The sequence below is a fragment of the Daucus carota genome, chromosome 5 (genome assembly GCF_001625215.2).
Source record: "Daucus carota subsp. sativus chromosome 5, DH1 v3.0, whole genome shotgun sequence".
Classification (NCBI taxonomy): Eukaryota; Viridiplantae; Streptophyta; class Magnoliopsida; order Apiales; family Apiaceae; genus Daucus; species Daucus carota.
In genome coordinates, this window is record NC_030385.2 from 39777685 (window position 1) to 39800246 (window position 22562).

At 35.1% G+C, this 22562-nt stretch overlaps 4 protein-coding genes across 7 annotated transcripts; all 4 read left to right on the forward strand.

The window, feature by feature from the left end:
- The first annotated feature begins 1515 nt into the window (after positions 1–1515).
- LOC108220206 (E3 ubiquitin-protein ligase SDIR1) lies at positions 1516–6476 on the forward strand. 3 transcript variants are annotated; one of them, XM_017393907.2, is made up of 9 exons: positions 1516–1669; positions 2231–2352; positions 2485–2536; positions 2618–2667; positions 2789–3017; positions 3589–3700; positions 4500–4548; positions 5592–5714; positions 6209–6476. In XM_017393907.2, the coding sequence occupies exons 2-9, from the start codon at positions 2275–2277 to the stop codon at positions 6332–6334; spliced, it is 819 nt and encodes a 272-aa protein (XP_017249396.1). In that variant the 5' UTR covers positions 1516–1669; positions 2231–2274; the 3' UTR covers positions 6335–6476. The 3 variants fall into 3 exon arrangements, with proteins under 3 accessions (XP_017249396.1, XP_063949635.1, XP_063949634.1); XM_064093565.1 differs by having other exon boundaries at positions 1529–1669; positions 5601–5714; XM_064093564.1 differs by having other exon boundaries at positions 1660–1786.
- A 1219-nt stretch (positions 6477–7695) lies between these two features.
- LOC108222881 (pumilio homolog 2) lies at positions 7696–14402 on the forward strand. Its single transcript, XM_017396839.2, has 9 exons — positions 7696–9021; positions 9356–10887; positions 10976–11117; positions 11228–11335; positions 11894–12106; positions 12202–12312; positions 12465–12659; positions 13537–13711; positions 14168–14402. Exons 1-9 carry the CDS (start codon positions 8404–8406, stop codon positions 14254–14256), a joined length of 3183 nt encoding a protein of 1060 aa, XP_017252328.1. The 5' UTR covers positions 7696–8403; the 3' UTR covers positions 14257–14402.
- Positions 14403–15432: 1030 nt separating this feature from the next.
- Positions 15433–16535, forward strand: LOC108222883 (transcription factor LUX). Its single transcript, XM_017396843.2, has one exon. The coding sequence runs from the start codon at positions 15574–15576 to the stop codon at positions 16378–16380; it is 807 nt and encodes a 268-aa protein (XP_017252332.1). The 5' UTR covers positions 15433–15573; the 3' UTR covers positions 16381–16535.
- LOC108222882 (uncharacterized) lies at positions 16273–22017 on the forward strand. 2 transcript variants are annotated; one of them, XM_064093563.1, is made up of 6 exons: positions 16273–16402; positions 17697–17750; positions 19830–19977; positions 20339–20644; positions 20747–21622; positions 21845–22017. In XM_064093563.1, the coding sequence occupies exons 2-6, from the start codon at positions 17721–17723 to the stop codon at positions 21886–21888; spliced, it is 1404 nt and encodes a 467-aa protein (XP_063949633.1). In that variant the 5' UTR covers positions 16273–16402; positions 17697–17720; the 3' UTR covers positions 21889–22017. The 2 variants fall into 2 exon arrangements, with proteins under 2 accessions (XP_063949633.1, XP_017252329.1); XM_017396840.2 differs by lacking the exons at positions 16273–16402; positions 17697–17750 and adding an exon at positions 19446–19713.
- Positions 22018–22562: the final 545 nt, after the last annotated feature.

Consider the following 22562-nt stretch of genomic DNA (forward strand, 5'->3'; position numbering starts at 1 on the left):
TAATATAATTTATAGATAATACATATATTATTCAGATTTATTGATGATGCATGTATTTTCATATATATTTTAAAAATAAAGTCGAAATTGTTATTACAGTGTTGGTTGGGAAAAAATAATATTTAATTATTAATTTTTTAATTGAGATTACATATATAATTATATTAATTTTTTTTAATTTCCATATAATTGTATCATGTTTTTAAATTTATTTTTACGGTCTGTTTTTGAAGAGAATGAGATAATTCAATAAATAATAGGCATACGGCATTTACAAAAATATCGAGTCGTACAAACAGATAAAGAATTAACACGACTGTCTATATACCCAAGATGAGACAACGATGTATTTTTACAGAACCTTGTTTTGTGTTCACCGTCTTTTCTGATAAAATCTGTTTAATCTATCAACCATAAATGCAATTCAGAGAAGATTTTTATCGATAAATTCAAACCAACTATCACTAAAGAACCAAGGAGAGAATTCAAACAAAAAATATAACACACCAGAGAAAATCCAACTGCAAACTAAAACAACTAGATCTGCACCACGAACCGACACTAGGAGATAATCGACCTACTCACAAATCCAAAAAGTTCTCTGGCAACGAACAAAAACAAAAATTGAATTTTTCGGTGATATAGATCTAAGAAAACTTTGTCGAGAGAGGGAGATTTATTAAAATCAATCAAACAAGTAAGAAAAACCAATGAACAAGTCATTGAACGCAAAGAATCTGGGGTTTTCCGCCGGAAAACCGGTGGAAGTCTCGCAAGAGAGAACGAGAAAAATGGTCAAAATTGTTATTTCAATGTTGGTTGATTTTTTTCTAATTTTATACTATAAAAATTATTATCGAGAACATATATAGTTTATATTATATTTTTCACTGGTCCATATTACCACTATTTTTTATAATAATAAAAAAAAAAACTAATAACGTATTTGCCAAAAGGGCCCTTCATCATCTTTATCTCATGAAACAAGAATAAGAAAAGGTTAAGTATCAAGCTGGTCACTCAAGTGAAAGTTATGTATCACTTCATTTATTGATCTTTTAGAGATCAAAGGTATCATCTTCATCATTAAAATCGTATAAAATATCAAACAGATACCTCGAAAAATGTGTCGGGCAAATAAATATTTTTTTCATCAAGTTCTTCACAATTTTTTTCAACGCTACTATAATCAAATGAAAAGTGGTTAATTATGGCATCTTAGATAATATATCTAGATTTTTTTAAAAATATTTATTATTTATTTTAAATTTTACAATTATTTATTCTTATTTAAATAAAAATATATTGTAAATATGTGTTTAAAAATCTAGATATATTATCTAAGATACTAGAATTCACCATTTTTCATTTGGTTACAGTAACGTTGAATAAAAATGTGTAGAACTTAATGAAAAAAAATATTAACCTTCTCGACACATTTTTCGAGATATCTGTTTGATATTTTATACGATTTTAGTAATTAAAATGATACCAGATCAATGAATCATGGCCTTCATTCAAAGTTGATACTTAACCCGAATAAGAAAAAGAAAAAAAACGTATTATATCAGCGTGTTTTGGCGACAAATTTTCCGACTACCTAACTCGCCCCACCGACTCGCTTCAAGTATCACTTTCGCCGAGTTTTGAATTTCACCCGCACTTCACCGTAAGTACTCCGCTTCTTTATTAATCTCGACTCACCATATACTATACTCTTCTATACTAAACGGCACCGTATTAAACCTTTTTTCTTTTGTATCGGATTTTTATTTTCTCAATTGAGGTCAGTGAACACAGTGATTTTGCACATGATTTGATGTTTGGTTAATTGAATCATTTTATTTAATTTGTGATTGTCGAGTTGTATGAATGATCTTGTAGATTTTATTTGATTTCGCTGTGATTTGATGTGTATGTTGTTAAATCGGTTATTGTGTTACATTTTTAACTTAATTTAACTGAAAATCTGTTAATTGATATGAGTAATGGATGGATTTGGAATTTGTTGAATTGTATGTTTGTATGTTTTGAGACGATGGATTGTGTGAGATTGTGAGGGTGTTTGGCTTCTGGTTGAACGAGGGATTATTTGGATTTGATTTAGTATACATTTTGGGTGCACATAATTTTGGGACCGGAGGTTTTCCATTTTTTGAATTCTTAGTTTACCGAGACAAGTGGGGACTGTGCGAAGCAACATTGTCTAACAACTAAACTGCTATCTTAGGATTTGGAAGAATAATTGGGAGCTGATTTTGAAGACTTGTGAAGATGAGCTTTGTTTTTCGCGGGGCGAGACCTGACATTGAAAATGGATTGTCGGGAGTTCTTCCTGATAGACGAGCAATGGTATATTTTCTGCGTGTCTACATTCTTTTTGTTGTCGATTTTTTCTTATGGAGTGCATTGCTGTCTTCACGTGAGATATAAATGGAGGTTATATAATATCCTGAAATCTGAATCTTATTTTGCCCATGCCAGCGTGTTCAACCGAGGCCCATTAATACAAATTCTCTAGCTTTTCTCATTTCCGGTAAGTATGTATGTCTATTCTTCTTATGAATGCAGTTGACTCTTTCATTGCACTTCTAACTTTGTAAGTTTGCCTCGGCAGTTCTCTTGCTTTTCACAATTTTGAATTCTCAAATGTCCCCGAACTTTCTGGTAATCATCTGCTCCATATTACTATTGAGTTAATGTGCCATTGTTGATCTGCTCTATGTCATTTTATAAGCATTTTTTATATCATAGTATTTGAGGTGGCATCCTTTTGGTTCTTGTATAGCTTTGGGTAGTACTGGGTATTTTCTTGATGGCCACAACCCTGAGGATGTATGCAACCTGCCAACGCCTCCAGGCACAGGCCCAAGCTCATGCCGCTGCTGCCAGTGGTTTGTTAGCTCGCACTGAATTTCGCTTGCACATGCCACCATCCATAGCTTTGACAACAAGAGGGAGATTACAAGGATTGAGACTGCAGCTGGCACTTCTTGACCGTGAATTTGATGATCTAGGTTTGTTAATACTTAATAGTAAGAGTATTAGAGCATCTCCAAGAGCCTCTTTGTTGGCTCCTAAATATAATATAAAAAATATGGCTCTTAGCAATTTAGGACAAAGTTAAGAGCGTAAACTCCAACAATACTCTCTACATCCCTTCTCTATTTCATATTTTATTCATATATTGGGCTCCACTACAACAAAAGAGAGTGAAAGATGGAGATGAATTGGAGGAAAAGATTTTTTTATTGTAAAAAAGTAAGTTAGGAGCCATGTGGTGGCTCTTAACTTTGAGGAGAGAGGAGAGAGAAACAAGAAGCTCTTAAGATTTAAGAGCCACTTAAGAGTCTCTTGGAGCAACATTTTTTCTCTACCTCCTCAAATCTCAAGTTAGGAGTCTAAATAAAGAGCTTCTTGGAGATGCTCTTATTCACATATACTTACTCGTACACAGAGGATGGGGTTCAAAATCATCTTCATTGCATTCACATGCTTGCAATCAAATTGTGACTTAATAGGTCTGTTGTATTATTCTCTCATGCCTATCCCAGTTGTAGAAGTCCAACTATGTTTTTTCTGTTGCAGATTATGAGACACTGAGATCTTTGGATTCTAATAATCCTCCCAACACACATTCAATGAGTGAAGAAGAAATAAATGCCTTACCAGTTCACAAGTACAAGTCCAATTCACATAGGTAATAGAGCAATGTAGCATTCTGTAGAGTAATATGTTGCTGATAATTGCCTAGGCCTTCCGGGATACTTTGTATATTTGTTTCCAGTCATGCATAACCAAACTCTTTTTTAGCATCATCGCATTAAGATCACCCTCTTTCCGTTGAACAAAGAATTAAATGTACTTGTGAGTTTTAGTATGTTGGTGGTGTAGTAGTAAACTACAATAGATAATTAGGAAGGAGGCCATATATTATTGTTGGAAGGGGGTAGATAAGCTGAATGCCATCTTAATTATTTTGAATTTGGTCTCAAGTATTAGGCTCTGCCTTCAAAGTAATAAAATATTTAAATTTAGTTCTTTCGAGATAAGAGGGTTCAATAAGTTGCATGAATTTAATGATGCATACATAAACAAGTCTGATAGTATTAATCGGATATTTATTTTCTTCATATATGGGACCATTGGCACGAATATTAAGAGCTCTCTGTTATGCTTACAAGTGTCAAGAATATAGATTTCCTGTAACTTATTGTAATAACAGCTAGTTAAATACGTTAATAATTAATTATTATGATACGTGCCTATTTTTTTGGGAGCTCTATTATAGTTCTTTTTTGATTTTGACACATGCAATTCCACCTAAACATTTAAAAAAGTCGTCTTTTCTTCAGTAGTTTCTCTAATTTAAGCTTAATCTGTTTGTTACTAAAAATTTACTTCTCAACCTTTGAGCCATCCTTTCAAGGATGGAGTATAGAGCTGCAAGTCTGTAACTCATGCTGATAATCTATCAATCCTTGTTTTTCTTCTTATAGTGATGGTTTAGCAAAGCAAAAAGGCTCAAGTTCCTCATCACTAGTGCAGGTAAAATTCCACATCTTTTACGATGCTAAAAGCTTAACTATCTGTTAAGGGCCAGTATATAGTATTTGATTATATATTTAATTGTTTGTTTGGGAGACTAAATTTTCTTTTAGAACTTTTAAATAAAAAATTTAAAGAGAAAAGATTACGGGTCTTCAGATTCTTGTACTTCTGGTGCGGAAGACTATAAAAATCAGCTCTTACCGATAGCTTATATTAAAAATTGAATAGCCGGCTCTGAACCATTTTTTCACTGTTTCGCATTCTCCAACCCTTTTATTTCCTCAATACCTCCCTTTGCTTCTCAGGGAAATAGTATGTTTACAGCTTAATGCTTTGACACGATCAGTACTATGTCTCAGTATGATGCATGGATACTAAATTTGCAATGTCATATATTCTACCTGTATATTAATGTTGGACAGACTAGGAGATGTTTTCAGTAACATGCACCCATCAAAGCACTATTATTCTTAATATTTTTTGGGTGGAACAAACCATGCAGATGCCCTGAATATCATTAAGATTCCAAGATGGATCCGAGGAAAACAAGAAATTGTATACTAATTGAACGATATTGCTTGGTTCTTGATTAACCAAGGTTTAATTCTGGACAACAATGAAGAAAGGAAGTAGAGAAACCGACTAGAGCACTAAGCTCCAGTCTTAATGCAATTAGTTTGCTTTGGCAATGAAATATTACATTGTTTTATGTAGATATTTCATTAATTTTGAAGGTAATTGAAAGTCCTAAAACAGTCTACACGTCATATCATATCAACTTTAGCTTTAAATATATGATTACAATTAGAAGACTATATTTAGAAAAGAGAAGCACTTGTGCAGTTGATAAACAAACTAAGTTGCAATGCCCACCCATTGAGTGGAAATTGCAGATTTTTGGATACATGTTGTGAATAGTATTGCTATTATACCTTGACTGTCTGTACAATGTTGCTTTATTTTATGCATCTTGCTTCTCGATTGCTTTATAGTTCTTTGTTCCTGTTAAGTTATATTTTGTATATTAACTTTTACTGCAGTCTAAGCAGGAGACAGAGGTGGATAAGAATTCAGAATCGCCCGAAGACGAGTTAACTTGCACCATATGCTTGGAGCAAGTCACTGCGGGGGAGCTTGTTCGCAGCTTGCCATGTTTGCATCAGGTTATTCCTCCTCATACTTAATAAACATAATTAGCTTGTAATATTACTTCCCTAAATTCTAGTTCCCATGCTTTCCTTGATTCACAATATAACACATATTTTTCGCATTCCCTTCTGCCGTAATGGTAGTAATATTCTTTGAGTTTACACAAATTTTACAAAGTCAGGACAATAATATCATTTAAGAACCTGAAAAGCAATTTGTTGCTTTCAGATTCTGCTTGTACCTCTTTACTAATGCCAGATATGCAAGTAGAAGAACCTCCTACATAATTATCCAATTGGTCAATAGAGACTCAATATATACTTTCTCAAATCTTGGAACTTTTGGAGCGAGAAAATACTTTCATGATAAGCCGGTCATTTGCCTTACTTTTCTGAATTGGTTTCCCATACTTGCTCCTGGATTCTATCTTATATGTCTTTCGCTCACTTGTTGACTATTGGACTGAATGGTACCCTGCATGATGATTCTGACAGTCTTATCCTTGCAGTTTCATGCAACTTGTATTGATCAATGGCTACATCAACAAGGAACATGTCCGGTCTGCAAACTTATGGTAGGTTCTGGATGGCAGGAAAGTAGAGAGAGCGAAACAGATGGTGACGACATGGTGTAAGAACTGTTTTCCATAATAGAGTTACGGCCTATGCTGCTGCATGTATTGATGTAAATATGACTATGAGGGGATACCGGATGAGAGTTATGTATGAATCTAACGAATCTATCTTCAAAGTTACGTTCTTTATATTTGCATGATATTATACATGTGTAGTACTTGTAAAGCCTGTCCACAGGTTTTCTGTATTATCTTACATGCATGTCTAGAAGCTCATTCACGTCTCACTGCTGTCAAGCTGTGTTTGTATCGCAACTTCTCCAGCCGGAAAATGATCTAAAAGCATCAGTATGTTGTATTCTGGAGTTACAGGGATAATTGGAGAGGCATGAAAGATTAAACAATCTCCCAGAGGGTTCCAATTTTGCATAGCAGACCAGGTGGCCCGTTACCTGGAAAATCTTCCCCGGGCTCACGTCGAGAATAGATACTCTAACTCTGTTTAAGTTTAATATAATCCTTTTAAGTCTAATATAATCGTAAATTTTTTGGATCACATAACAAAGTGAATGAATTTAGAAGAAATATGATAAAATTTGAACTATGTTACGACCTGTGACCGGATACCTCACATTTTGCAAGGTAGAAGAGGATAAATTTCTGAATATTACTCACCTATATTTCCTAATATTTTGGTGGCTGAGTTATTAAGTTAATAAAATCCTTTTGTTGGTAAAAAAAATTAAAATATTTACAACAAAACAATATAAATTTAAAATCAAAACTAATTGAATGCAATCACAGACGCACCAAATAATTCATTCGTGTTCCTATATAGGATAGTTTCAAATGTTTAAATTATCTCCGACCTTAAAAGTATTTAATTAAAAAGTGAATTATCATATCAAAATAAAAAATATAGACAATCTCTTGAAAAAATCTCTTTTTAATCTTTATTTAATTAATAATCTTTAAATAATATCTTAACCAGTAAAAGCATATATTTCATATAAAATAATATAAATAATAACTAACTAATATGAACTAATATAAATAACTCAGGACAGTTTAAATAATTTATTATTTTATTTTATTATTAATAAAATAATTTATTATTTTATTTTATTATTAATAAAATATATTATTTAATATGATAACAGATGAGAAAGAATATTCAAATAAGTTAAAATAAAAAAATAATTCATCAAAATAGACTCTTTATAATATAAATATTTTGTATAACTTTTTATTCTGGAATTGTGGCAGATCTTCCAAGATTACGACGAGCCTGTCTGATTTCATCACTGCACCTTCATTATCTAACAATTAAAAGTAGAAAACCACATTTGGTTTGTGCTTTGCACAGAATTAACAGAAGTAGGTAACCAATAAATAAAATAATACTTCTACTCTTCGTGCAGTACATGTCTAGCTTGCTCAGCTGTTGAAAATACGCTACCCTAAACTTCTTGTACAGTATTTTAATAATACTTCGGCGCCGAATTTATCTTTTCTTTCTTTCCCCACTCATATTTTCACTTTATTTCCCCACCCTTTTTCGCCAAATGATTTCTTACAGCACCGATGAAAGAGATGGTTAATGTCTTATAACCTTGCTGCCTCTGCTGTATATATGTAGTTGTAGTATATCCATTTATATATATATAATATTATATATTAGCTATTAATTAGTGCTTTATTTCATGTTTCTTGAAGCTTTGTGATCAAAGTTTTAATTTTTATGAGCTTGAAGTTTAAATTAAGGGATTAGCAGGGCAGTTTAATTCAGGTTTCTTGAAGATTTTTGATTGAAGTTTTGATCTTTATGAGTTTGAAGTTTCTGTAAGGGGTTTTGGATTTGTGCTTAGGTTAGTTGTTTCTTCTTTCATATTTGTTGAAGTTTTGTGATCAAAGTTTTGATCTTTTTGAATTTGGAGTTTTGGGGGTTTTAGATTATTTGTTTAGGGTAGTTTGTTCAATCTTGAAGTTTTGTCAGTAAAGTTTCAATCTTTTTGAGTTCAAAGGTTGTTTGGAGTAAGGATTTTGGATTTTGGTATTTGCGATTACATTAGGAGGTTTGGAGATTGTTGGTGGATGGTAGAAGCTGATATAAGTTGATATAAGTGGATATGTTATCTGGAATAGGTAGAAGACCGATGTTTAGTGGCAAAGAAGGATCATTTGGTGATGGATTGGAGACGGAGTTAGGTTTTTTGCTCCATGAACCGAGGCGGCAGGAGTATGATGATCTTGAGAAGGAGCTTAATATGTATAGAAGTGGGTCAGCTCCACCTACTGTTGAGGGTTCATTGAGTGCAGTTGATAGGTTGTTTAATCATGGAGGTGGTGGAACACCCTTTCCAGAACTCGGGGTTAATAAAAGTGGAAATCAGTTTTCCTCTGAGGAAGAGCTTAGGTCTGATCCTGCTTATCTGTCTTACTATTACTCGAATGTTAATTTAAATCCTAGGTTGCCACCTCCTTTGCGTTCTAAAGAGGATTGGCGATATACTCAGAGGTTACAAGGAGGAAGTTCAACCGTGGGAGGGATTGGAGATAGGAGGAAAGTAAATAGAAATGATACTGATGTTGCTGGTGGTGGAGTGTCGCTGTTTTCAAATCCACCAGGGTTTAACAATAAGAAACAAGAAAGCGAAGTCGAATTGGAATGGGGTGGTGAGGGGCTGATTGGTTTGCCCGGTTTGGGTTTGGGCAGCAAAAAGAAGAGCCTTGCTGAGATCTTTCAGGTGATTTTCGAGGTTATGTGTCCTAGCTGGCTTTTTGCAAGTGAATTTTGTGCATATTGTTCATTGTTTTAGACTTTTTGAATATCAATGGAGTTTTTAGCACCAAGGATCTGCACTCCTTATAATATTGAAAGCACTCAGTTGTTTGCAATAGATAATATCGATACACAAGTTGAGGCAATATATGGAAAACTAAGCTATTGTGTTTGTAATCATCATTTTAAATTTATTATTGTTTTTTTCTTTTGTAAATAAATTGAGCTGTCCATAAAAGCTGCAGTGGAAAAACGCTACCTATCTTTTTATGGCAAGCTAATATGTAGCATCTATGCAGGATGATGTAGGTCGTGTAACTCCTGGTTCTGGGCACCCTTCTCGTACGCCTAGTCGTAATACTTTTAGCGAAAATTTTGACACCTTGGGGTCGGCTGAAGCCGAGCTGGCTCAGCTGCATCAGGGCTTATCTTCTGAAGATAATTTCGAATCAGCTTTGAAGTTTCAGAGTTCATCTGGCGTGAAAAATGTCAATGCACAGCCCCCATCTACATCATACTCTTATGTCGCTGCACTTGGTACTTCATTGTCAAGAAGCACAACTCCGGATCCTCAACACACTGCAAGGGCTCCTAGTCCTTGCCCTACTCCCATCGGTGCTGGGAGAGGTACTGCGGAAAAGAGAAACACAAGTTCTAACTCATTTCATGGTGTCTCTTCTCACATAAGTGAGCCTTTAGACGTGGTAGCATCTATGTCTGACATGAATTTGTCGAATGGTGTACATAATGCTGATAATTATTTGAAGACTCAGGCTGAAGAACCCACTGATGACCAAAAAAAGTATGTTTTCGACATGCCAGGTGATCAGAGTAATATGAAGCATCACTCTTACATGAATAAATCTGAGGCAACACATATACACGGGTCTTCTCCTAGCCCAACAGAACTTTCCTGCTCCAAGAGCGGTGGCAATGGTCACGGAGTTGGGAACCCGTCTCTCCAAGCTGACCTGCATAGTAATTTTTACCCAGAAGGATCTCCAGGTTCTGTCCCTTATAATGGAGGTGGTTTAATGCCTCACTATCAGCATATTAATGGGGCAAATTTGTCATATCCAAACTATGGTATAAATGAGTACTCTATGAATTCACCGGTGCAATCTGTGATGTCAGGCCATACTGGCAATGTTAACATGCCACCCCTTTTTGAAAATGCTGCTGCAGCAGCCATGGCTGTTCCAGTCATGGATTCGAGGATAATGGGGGGTAATATTACTTCGGGAACAAATTCCAGTTATGATGCATTAGAATTACAAAATCTTGGCAGAATCAGGAACCAGATGGCCAGTAGTGCTCTTCAGGCACCGTATGTGGATCCATTGTATCTTCAGTACTTAAGGACAGCTGAGTATGGTGCAGCACAAGCTGCATTTCTTAATGATCCCACCATGGACATAAACTACATGAGTAATTCATACGTGGATTTGATTCAAAAAGCTTATCTTGAGTCTTTGGTATCACCTCAAAAATCACAATATGGTGTTCCTCTAGGGGGTAAAACTGGTGCATCTAACCATCAAGGTTTCTATGGTAATCCTGCATTTGGAGTCTCATATCCTGGAAGTCCCTTGTCAAGTCCTGTTATTCCAAACTCCCCTGTTGGACCTGGTAGTCCAATGAGGCATGGTGACATCAATATGCGATTTACTTCTGGGATGCGAAATCTATCTGGGGGTATTATGGGGCCTTGGCACTTAAACTCTGGTAACTTGGAGAATAGCTTTGCTTTATCGTTACTGGAAGAGTTCAAAAGTAATAAAGCTCGATCTTTTGAACTTTCAGAAATATCAGGTCATGTTGTTGAGTTCAGGTACATATTTTAAACTACTAGACTCAGTATAGATCTTGTTTGTGATGAGATATCTGTTGTTGACTTGCAACATTATCTGATTTATCAGTGCGGATCAGTATGGCAGCCGGTTTATTCAACAGAAACTCGAAACTGCAACAACAGATGAGAAAACCATGGTTTATAAAGAGCTTTTTCCCCAAGCCCTCACATTGATGACTGATGTTTTTGGCAACTACGTGATCCAGAAGGTATATACATATACTTTGCCTTAATTTCTCTGACTCTTAACTAGGGCAGTTATTTTTGTTCATTTTTCACAAAATTTAGTTTAATTCACAATTCTATTTACTCGTTTCAGTTCTTTGAGCATGGTATGGCATCACAAAGAAGAGAATTGGCAAACAAGCTGATTGGACAAGTTCTGACACTAAGCTTACAAATGTATGGTTGTCGAGTAATTCAGAAGGTAAAGCTTTTAACTACTTTCCACATGAAGTATTTCTTATTATTTGCAGAAGGTTTTCATTTTGATTATCTGCAGCATGCTATCGAGGTTATTGGTACATATCTGATGTTTGACCATCATGCTGTACTTTCACTTCAGAGAATGCATTCTAAATTTACAACTCATTCTTTTGTTACTGGAACTATATATTGTGCTCAACTATCCACATATGCACAAACATATGGAGCGGAAACTAATATTGGCCTGCTAAATGTACTCCCTAAGCTCCATAGAGCCCACACACATGTATGTATATGGTTTCATAAGAGTGGAATTGCTTTAGACATCACCACAGCTATTTATATCTACAACTATATAAGTGGAATTATTGCGAGCGAATATGGAAAGAAATAAGATATTTTGTTTCTTCCTACACTAGACATTTTATTCAGTATGTTCTTTTTCATTGTTAATTAATGTATATAAATACGTTTCTCCTAATTGTAATGTCAATTCAGAGTCAGCTACTCATTTTCAAGCTTTCATTAATAATGTATTATGTTTGCACTGACAATTCAGGCAATTGAAGTAGTAGATCTGGACCAGAAAATTGAAATGGTTATGGAGCTTGATGGTCATGTTATGCGCTGTGTGCGTGATCAGAATGGGAACCATGTCATCCAGAAATGTATTGAATGTGTTCCTGAAGTCCATATTCAATTCATTATATCATCATTCTTTGACCAAGTTGTCACCCTCTCCACACATCCATATGGGTGTCGTGTGATACAGGTTGCAACTCCTTTTTAACATTCTATCTCTTCCTCGTCTGAACTTTGCAATTGGATGGATTGGAAATGTTATATGTTATAATTACCGTCGTGCAGAGGGTACTGGAGCACTGTGAAGAGACCAAAACACAAAGTAAGGTGATGGAGGAGATCCTGGGATGTGTTAGCATGTTGGCACAAGATCAGTACGGGAATTATGTTATTCAGGTCCGTTGTCGATTTTCTGTTTATCTTGCCTGGATACGTGCTGCTTCTTTTTTGTTATTATAATTAGTTTAACATTAATTTTCTTTCACAATAAATGCTGCTGTGGCTCTTATATATAGTTCTTGCTTCATTTTTCCAAATATATTTCACAGCATGTATTGGAGCATGGTAAGCCGCATGAACGTTCAACTATAATCCAGGAATTAGCTGGGAAGATAGTTCAAATGAGCCAGCAAAAGTTTGCTTCAAATGTTGTTGAGAAATGTTTAACTTTCGGTAATTCTAGTGAACGTGAACTTCTAGTTCGGGAGATACTTGGAACAACTGACGAAAATGAGCCTCTCCAGGTAGGTGTGCCAAGTTGCAAAAACTTCTATTGACTCCTGAAATTAAAATTGAACTTCATATCTTAGTACAGAGGCAGAAATAAAATTGGAGTATGATTTAATCAAGAACACATAAATGAGCTTTCTTTCGCCAATAGTTCATGTATGATGTATTCATACTTGGAGATCACTGCAGAGGTTTGTGTCTATGGTAGATTGACATTTATAGTACTATTACTGAAATACTTGTTATGAAATAAAATAAAAATATATTACCAACTTCATATTTTTAATATTGTATGCCTTTTCACAATGAAACCTATTATATTGCCATATTATAGGTTAGGCTACATTATATCAAAAGCTAAAACAGATGTTAAGCTTTCCTGAAGCTTTAACTAAATGATTAGTGTTGATGAAACCAGTCTTTTAGTCATTTCCTTTGGCTTGAATTTTCGAGAAAACTTTAAGCAAAGATAATGATGTAGAGCTACTTCTTAGTTCTTACAATTTAGGCAAGTGCATTCAGAGTTATTTACACATTATACTCCCTCTGTTTCAGTTTAATGCTTTCTAGGTTACAGACCAATGTCTAATTCACTTGCAAAAATACTAATGTATATAAGTTTGGGAGTATAATATTACCCCTGTTAAACTCTATAATGCCACAATAAAGAAAGAACTTATTGAACTATTATTAGGGATATAGTTGGAATTAAATATTCTATGCATTCTAGGATGACGAGAAAGGTAAATATCCTTAAACAAAATCAACTCCAAAAAAATGCTATTCAAACAGAGCGAGTTGTATTGTGCGCTGTATAATGATTATTGAATCAATTATCTTGAATATATCCTGTTTATATGACACATTATTTTTAATTCTTTTGTTACCCAGGCAATGATGAAAGATCAATTTGCAAATTATGTTGTGCAAAAGGTGCTGGAGAAGTGCAGCGATGAGGAACGTGAACTGATTCTAACCCGAGTTAAAATTCATTTAGATGCACTGAAGAAATACACTTACGGGAAGCATATTGTAGCTCGCGTAGAGAAGCTTGTTGCTGCTGGAGGTACATATTTTCTCCTCATGGTTATAGTTTTTTCCCCTCAAGCCTTCCTTCTGTTAAGTTGCCATAGAAATTTGTGTTGTGTTTGATTGGGATGAATGCAGCGGGAAGGAATGGAATGAAATTTGAACTATATTACTACCCTATCATTCAAAAATTTCATTCCTTGCACCCAGAACTAGAGGTCACACCCCCAATTTGAGAAGGAATTCTCAATTTTTTCCTATATCTAACTTCTTTTCAAATCTCATCATAATAATTTAGCATTCACTCATTTTTTTCCAGATTTTCCATACTTCCTCTAATGTTTTCTTTTATTTTTACTCATTTCATTCCATTCTCGCCAACCAAACACAACATTACTTCGTAACTGATATTGTTTAATGACCTTTTAGCAAGCAACTCGATGCTTTCTTGGTAATACCAACTCGAACCACTGATGGTTTAATTCGTTTGCAGAAAGGAGGGGTGCTCAATCCCAGCAGCACGTGGCAGTAGGGGGCACAGAGAAGGAAGTTGTACAGCTAACCCGAGGCCAGTATGAGTGACCTCATTTCCTTCCTTATCCTGTATCTATTGTTGTATTGCTAATAAAGGTGTATAAGTAGAACTCGAAACCTGTAAATGATGTAATTTTGAAGGTGACTTGTATACTTAAAGAATACCGTAATTTGTAAAGTGGCTTGATGTAGAACAGGTCTAATGTCCATGCAGGGGTAGTGACTTGCTGACTTGCGACTTGCAAGAGTTTCCAAGGTTGTACAAATGAGTTTGATGTAGTGTCCTTGACTCAAAGCGACTGTACAAAATGTTCCCGTGTCTCAGGGTTCATGTAAATCATAATCTCTAAATGGACAGTGCAAATCTAATTAGGTCCGGCTAAAAAAACAGGTTAAAAATTGTTTGATAAATTTAAAATCAACTTTTTTTAAGCAGCAGTTTTTGGTTCAAAAATTGCGTTTGTCGTAAAAGTTTACTTTCCGGCTTTTATGAAAAGTAATTTTAGATTTCACAATTAAATCTCTTCAATAATATTACAGTAATTTTTTATAAATACGTAAATATTAAAAAAAATAAATTATAAAATAATAATTTTGATTTCCACAAAAACATTTATTTTGCCACTTTTTCTTGATATCACGACTTTTAAAAGCACTCTATGAGAGCCCCTGGAAGACCATTTCCGAGGCCTTGTTATATTATTATTTATATATTAATATATAATTTTGTTAGAATGAAATATTTAAATTAATATTATAAATATATAACTTTATTTTATTATCAGGATTTAAACCTACAACAAATTATATAACGAAATATATTAATTGTCGTATTAATTAATATTTATTATAAACTATATGGTAAAATAAAATAGTTAAATTTTTATAAAATTACTATTTTTTAGTTATACGATGAAATTAAATTTCTATCGAAAATTAAAAAATTGTTAATATAAATTTTTGCAAAAATTAGCCTATTTACATATACAAATAAATAAATGTTTAATATGCCTAAATAAAATAAAAGCTATAAACTAAAAAGAAGATAAAAACAAATATATACGGCTGGGCAACGTGACAGAGATAAAAAGATATTTATAGAGAGAGAATATAAATATCTAGTCCACATAAGCAATAGATCCTGCACTTTATCATCTCAAAAAGCGTAAAGTTCCTTTATTTTTTCACTTCATTCCACCCAAACGCGCCCTTAACTCTCTCTCCTCTTCCCTATTCTCTCTCTAATTTCTCCGAACTATCCTGTCTCTCTCTCCTCATTTTTCTCTGACTCTCTCTCTGCTCCATCTTTATACTCTGTTTGGATGATTCACTCGTAGCTATACACACACCTATACATACATACATATGGGAGAAGAAGTGAGATTTTCCGACTACGACGATCGTGTTCCGGAGTGGGAGCTCGGATTACCAACCTCCGACGAGTTGCCGCCGTTGTCTCAGCCGTTGATTACGCCGGAGCTCGCGTCGGCGTTCAGTATCTCGCCGGAACCCTACCGGACTGCCGGAGACGTTGCTCGCGCGTCGGAGATCACTTTCTCGGGATTGCGTGGACAGTACTCGTCGAAATTAGTGAATAATTATAATTCGTTTGATAATTCGAGGAGTGCGGAGTTCGATGTGGAGGAGATCGATGCGGATCGAAATGATTCGAGGAAGGCGGAGACGATTAAGCGGCAGAGACTGGTGTGGACGCCGCAGTTGCACAAGAGGTTTGTGGATGTGGTGGCGCATTTAGGGATTAAGAATGCGGTGCCGAAGACAATTATGCAGCTGATGAATGTCGAAGGATTGACGCGAGAGAATGTCGCGAGTCATTTACAGAAGTACAGGCTTTATTTGAAGCGAATGCAGGGAGGAGGAGCAAGTGAGGCGAATGATCATTTGTTTGAATCGACTCCGGTGCCGCCGAGTTTGAAAGAGTCTTCGGTGAGGAGTGGAAGTGGTAGTGGGAGTGGAAATGTGAGTGGACATGTGCCGATGCATTATGGAGCGCAGATGGTGCCAATGCCGATGCCGATGCCATTGCCGGTTTATGGACAGATGAGTGGCTATCCTGGATTTGAGTATGGTATGATGCAACAGAAGGATTGGTCTGGGAATAAGTTTGATGCGGTTAACTCGTATCAGCGGATCCCTCAATGTGATAAGTGATAATTTGGTTGTTGGAAGGGAGGTTAGATTTTTGCCTTTTTGGAGCTTTAATTGTCGTTTTTGAAATATAATATTAACTTTTGCCTTTTTATTGTGCTGATGGATGATGCATAAATTATGTGAATGACTTGAAAAGTTGAAATCGTTTGTTTAAATTCTTGTTTTAGATGATCTATGTGTGCTTATTGATGGATATACTATTAACTTTTGTATTCATTTACTTATGCTAATCTAGGCATAACATTCAGTTGATGTATTGTGATTGCTTCTATATATAGTTATTGTCTAAAATATTGATAGTTTTGGCAGTTGTCTAAGTTGTTCTTCCTGGAAGAATTATATGAAAATGAGAGATATTAGTACAAATGTACAAAGATGTTTCTTATTGCATTCCCCACCCCAGCTGTCTGCAACAACATTATACTTTGCTGTCCATCTAGAGGAAAAGATAAAGATCATTTATCGTATATATACTTTATACTATGCGGTCTATTGATGAGTTGGAGAAAAAAACTACAGTTCACTGTATGGTGCTCATTATATAGGGCAAACAGCTATTTGACTTTTTCACTCTACTCTTTTTATATGTACTTGATCAGTTATGTGATCAACTTGTGGGGATTGCTCGTTAGGGGTCTGGAGCAGGTGGAAACAAGGCCTATGATGACCTTGCTGCTTGCTTGTCTTTATTCTTCAGACACTTTATCCAGTGTTCATTACCTATCTTGATTCTTGGGAAGGAAGAGAGTGCCAGCCAAAACATCGAGTTAAGTCTTTCTTGAGATGGTTATTAATGGGAATGAGATTGTTATCAAAACCTGAAACAAGGTCGAGAAGTCAAGTGTCTTCTATTGTTGGATTTTTTATGCCTGAACATATTTTTAGTTTAGGATATCAAGTACCGTTTAAAAAATATAGAATATAAAATTCTGGTGAACATCCTGTTTATTACCTTGCTGCACCTTATACTGCCAAGGGTCTTTTACTATTTACAATATTGTTTTAGTCGTGCACATTACCATGTTGTTTTACCTTGAAAGTCCTTTCTTATAATATATACTAGACTTTAACTTTCATCGTCATAGGTCAGCATCTGGTGCCTAAATCATAAAGCATTGCATCTGTCACCTGGAGAACAATGCATTACCATTTTTCTTGTCCAGGCTGCATGTTTCTGCCCAGATGCAAATCGTGAGATGATTACCGATGCGTCGTATTTCACATACCTATATGACTAGTTGTTAATTACAATTATGGCCCTTTTGTACACATCTGTTCTTCTGTTGCATTTAATAAATTCGCTTGACCATTTCCAGTGATGAAGCAATCTATAGGCACTAATGAAGCATCATTCAACTTCTGGGAATCAGGTGGTCGAATTCCCTTATAAATTCTTCTTATTTAGATATTCTTCTTGTTTATATAAGCTTTTGAAATTCTCTATTTTGTCGTTTCCATTTACTTCGTACCTATTCGCAGTCTGCCCAAAGGTCCATCTCCACTGTCAGCCTTCTTTCTTATGTTATTTTTAGGGTATTTACATTTTAGCCATTAAAGTATCCGGCTATCTGCGATTGTAAACAAACCCTCAAAGTTCAAAATTGTGCCCTAAAGTTTGTCACATGTACACATTGGGCCCTTTCTATTTCAAAACCAAATATACCTCTATGATTGCATACCTTGTTTACGGTTCTCTCATTCGCCACTTGAATTTTCCATTCATGAATTTGGTTATTGTTTTATTTAAACTCACATGACCAAAATTCTTGAATCCCACTATGCAACACCTCTTTTTTTTTTTTTTTTAAATCTATTGTATCTTCACAACTGTAGATCAATTAGTTTTGGTAATCTTAATTTGTATATTTGACAAACATTGAGGACACATATGGTATGGTTTTTCTCTGGTTTATGTGTGCAAATACATATACTTTTAGGTTTCAAATGTAGATATATATACTGCACATGTATAAAGTTTTATATCATAGGTGGCTGGGCATATATTCTTTTGTAGATCCAGGATATGAGGCGCCACGTTGCATATAGTTTACAGTATGATCCCGGGTTAGACTTTGCAATGTCGCTGTAAAATCACGCTGATCCCAAAATTTCCGGTTCACATTTAGTACCTGATATTGCCTATTTATACAAGTACAACCTATAGGTTGGTCTCTATTAATGGGGTTCATTTCTCTCTAATATCAAGATGCATTCTGTATTCATGCTTTTGAATCTGGCACAGAAGTTATAAATATGCAGAAGCAGAATGTGTTAATTTGCGGCACCATAGTAAGAAATATGATATTTCAGCTGGCCGTCATTATAATTTACCTACGGACGGAGGTAATTTTATCCCAAATGAGCTCTTAGAACAAGCAGCTAGGAGAATTCCGCGTGGTGGATTATTTTCTGGTGACGTTTGCAGGATATTAGTTGGTTCTGTGGAATCCATAAAAGCTATGAAACTCTGTACTCTGCATAGAACCAATTAACATGTTCTTAAAATCGGGCATGTGATCGGTGAAAATTTTACCAAATGTTATATTGTTTGAATTCAGAACAAATACTCCTAATTTGATCAACCCTCGAATCAATCATGTGTTTTTAATGCCAAAAATAATCAAGAAGCATAATATATTAATCAAGAAGCATAGAAGACATATTGAAAGAAGCCAATAAATTATGTTCGAAAATTTATTTTTCACGCTAAAATAACTTCATGTCGTTGTTTCTAAATCCCTTTTATTTTGGTCAGATGTTGTTTCTAAATCTTATTTCTATTTAAATAAATTTCAATACATCTCATCTTTAAATACAAAAAAATTCAAGTGTACTCCTTTTTGTCCATTTTTCTTTGTTTAGTGAGTTGATAATTATAACTATATATATTTATTAAATAAATAATAACATTAGATTCAAAATTCCGTTTGCCCTGAACATTAATATATACTAGTTCACTACATTGAGTATATGATCCCCTATTCAACATGATTAATTTTCTTCATGCATTTCAACAGGACAACAACACATCCCACTTATTTTCACTTCTTGAATAGGTATATATTTAAGGTCAAATAATTTATAACAAATGATGCATGTATCCAAAATACAGCAGACAAATCCCAAGTCAAGTGTCATAGGCAAACCTTGTGAAATTTGATGACCAGTAAGATGAGATATATTGGACACAAACCTGGTCCATATATCATATATGCACATGAAGTAATTGAAAATCAATGTAATGGTAATTTGTGTGGCATATGTAAAAAGAGAACCCAAAAGCTTCTTGAGCTTCACAAGATATGTGATGTGTCCGAAAAGAAATGCATGAAAGTATATACATCGTTAATTCCTTACAAATCTTCTATTTTTGTACATGCATCACTCAACATATATCAATTCTTCTTTCATTTTCTTCTTCTCTGATATATTTGTAATTGTTTCAATAGGGGAAGGATTGTTTCAGCTTCGGAACCAACTGTTCAGCTATGGCTCAATTATCCGATTCATTTAAAAGTAGTAATTCATTTCAAACTCCACCCTCAACCTACAAAAGTCCTCAAGCTGAGGTCGCTAAAGTAGAAGAACTTTTACCAGGTACCCCTACTTTCCCTTTTAAAGCCGGAGAAATTATCGGGGTCAGGGTCCTAAACCAAAGTCTTGTCCATCTATAGTCAGGGTCGGGATCACCTATGTCTGCCTTGTAGTTTTACCCTTGTTTTGCATGCATATAAATTCTGATGGTTTTATTTTTTTGGTATGCATAGTAAGAACATCCAAGAAGTTTGGGTGAAATGAAGCACAAACAACAATATTTAGACTTAATATCTTTTAGAATTAAATTAAATTAGAACATCCAAGAAGTTTGGGTGAAATGAAGAGGCACAGACAACAATATTTAGGCTTAATATTTTTCAGAATTAAAATAAATGAAACAAGAGCAAATTATGTTTTGCAGCTGATGGCGCAATGCATCAGTCTCCCTTAACTTCTGGAAAACATAATGACTATGATGGTGGTGATCCTGCGCCCAACAGAAAGTCGTCAGTGCTTAACAAATTTAGGGACAAGGCTAAGAAGCTGAAGAGCACATTGAGCAGCAAGAGAATCAGGCAGAGCAATATTGACAGCGAATATGATCATGAAACGGAGAGCAAGAATGGAATTGACAATGAGGATGATGATGATAAGACTATCCGCTCTATGGAAGTTAACTTGGATGAAGATGAAATTGATGAAGATCCTGAATACCTCGGAGCTCCAAGTAATCTTGTTAACCTTACTAGTCAATATGTTCAGTTTCTTCTATAAACAGCGAAAAATTGTGAATTTCTTCATTAATATTAGAAACTTTGTTTGTGAATAGTTTATGAATCAGTACAAGCACCTCAAGAATGTAAAGAATATGTGAAACAGCATCCGCGAGAAGTTACTGCGTCAGCTGACAAGCATATCATTGAAAGCTGTGCCAAAAATGCAGCCAGGAAAGCTAGTGAGCCAGCTCTCAAGACAGTGACAGAAACAGTGTCAGAGAAGCTGGTACCGGCCTATAATGCAGTGTCGACTGCAACTCAGGCAATTACTTCCAAGATCTCCAGCTTGACTGTTGAAACCACGGGTTTAACAAACAAGACTAGTGATGGTAGTTCTGGAGATGCGAGTTCTGAGAGTAGAGGACAGATACGAAACAGTGGTCCACCTATGTATGATAAAGGCGTTTCTGTCAAGGAGTATTTGATGCAGAAACTTGAGCCTGGAGAAGATGAAAAAGCTCTTTCTCAGGTTATTACAGATGCGATTAGTCCAAAGGGATCTGAACAAGTTGGAGTGGTGGGGATGGTGAAAGATGCTGTAACTTCCTATCTTCAACCTTCCTCTGATTCAGCAACAAAGGCTGCAGAGTCCTTGGGAAAAACTAACGTCTCTAAAGATCAGAACGTATTGTCAAACAAGGCCTCTAACGTCTCTACAGATCAGAACTCATCATCAAACAAGGCCTCTAACGTCTCTACAGATCAGAAGACATCATCAAACAAGGCCTTTACTGCCTCCAAAACTTTTAACACGAGGCATGATCCTGCCTACAAGGCCTCAGAGCAAAATGCCCCTGCTGCTGACACCAAATCGTATTCATTGTCAGAAAGTTCAGTCGATGCCAACAAGTTGAAGTCGAAATCATGCAATGCTACTGCAAATTTAAAATTATCAGCATTTATCCCCATCTCTACCAACTCTGAGGAAGGTAAGTCAAATTCTTAGTACTTCTAAAGTATCTCACTCAGCTTTACCTGACAAGGTAAAGGGAAGATCACCACTTAAGCATTTGAATTATTATTAAAGCCAACTCATGAGAAACTGAAAAGCTTCCGTTCTTTCCCAACATCATTGAAACTAAAAATTGCTATACATTACAGATTCATGTGCACTTTAATAGTGATCATAATCAGATAACGTTATCTTGCAGGTAACAAAGCAGAAAACCATGGAAAAGTACTCCAAACCAACTGAAGTAGTGACATAGCTCACCTCTACGGAACTTTTAGTGTGCAGATATAGTGTTTTAAAGTTATAACTAATAGGGAAAGTTTAATATTCCTCCCTCCCTCAAAATGGGATCGACAGGGTGTGTATAGCTAATCAGTATGCAGACCATGTACAAAAGTATCTCCATGAACAGACATTGCCAGTAGAAGTAGAGATTTTAACAGGTTCTCATGATGATTGATAAGCTTTTGATACACTTGTACAATTACAGTTTATGACTTTCGGAAAATAGTTGTAACATTTCCTTCAATATCATACCTACTGATTTATCTGTTTAGTGAGACTTCCCCCTTCCCCTCAAAGCTCTAATTATATAGTTTGCATTTTTTTGTACCATTTCTTTTAGCTTGAACACTAAAGCTGAAGTTATTTCTGAGACAAATAATAAGGACAATCACACATCCATGTTTTCTGAAATAGTTGAAGTGCGGAACACTGAGGACAGCCCTAAGTATTGTCTACATAGCTACTGATGAGTTTCTAAGATTTTCTTTAGCTTCACACAAGAAACGTTCTCCCTTGTAATAATGGTAGTTTGATAAAAGAGGGCTGTGCTTGTCAAAAACAGTGTCAATTTGCTATCTGCTAGGCGGGTAAAGAGTTTCTTCACAATAAAGTCTAAATGAAAAATAAATTCA

Bases quoted from the DNA above. Each gene is read 5' to 3' on its own strand.
- LOC108222883 (XM_017396843.2), top strand. From the start codon at position 15,574: ATGGGAGAAGAAGTGAGATTTTCCGACTACGACGATCGTGTTCCGGAG.
- LOC108220206 (XM_017393907.2), top strand. From the start codon at position 2,275: ATGAGCTTTGTTTTTCGCGGGGCGAGACCTGACATTGAAAATGGATTG. The intron at 2,537-2,617 runs GTAAGTATGTAT...TTGCCTCGGCAG, and splicing joins TCTAGCTTTTCTCATTTCCG to TTCTCTTGCTTTTCACAATT. The intron at 3,018-3,588 runs GTTTGTTAATAC...TTTCTGTTGCAG, and splicing joins CCGTGAATTTGATGATCTAG to ATTATGAGACACTGAGATCT.
- LOC108222882 (XM_017396840.2), top strand. From the start codon at position 19,540: ATGACCAGTAAGATGAGATATATTGGACACAAACCTGGTCCATATATC. The intron at 19,714-19,829 runs GTATATACATCG...TTGTTTCAATAG, and splicing joins CCGAAAAGAAATGCATGAAA to GGGAAGGATTGTTTCAGCTT. The intron at 20,645-20,746 runs GTAATCTTGTTA...GTTTGTGAATAG, and splicing joins TGAATACCTCGGAGCTCCAA to TTTATGAATCAGTACAAGCA.
- LOC108222881 (XM_017396839.2), top strand. From the start codon at position 8,404: ATGTTATCTGGAATAGGTAGAAGACCGATGTTTAGTGGCAAAGAAGGA. The intron at 12,107-12,201 runs GTTGCAACTCCT...ACCGTCGTGCAG, and splicing joins ATGGGTGTCGTGTGATACAG to AGGGTACTGGAGCACTGTGA. The intron at 12,313-12,464 runs GTCCGTTGTCGA...TATATTTCACAG, and splicing joins ACGGGAATTATGTTATTCAG to CATGTATTGGAGCATGGTAA.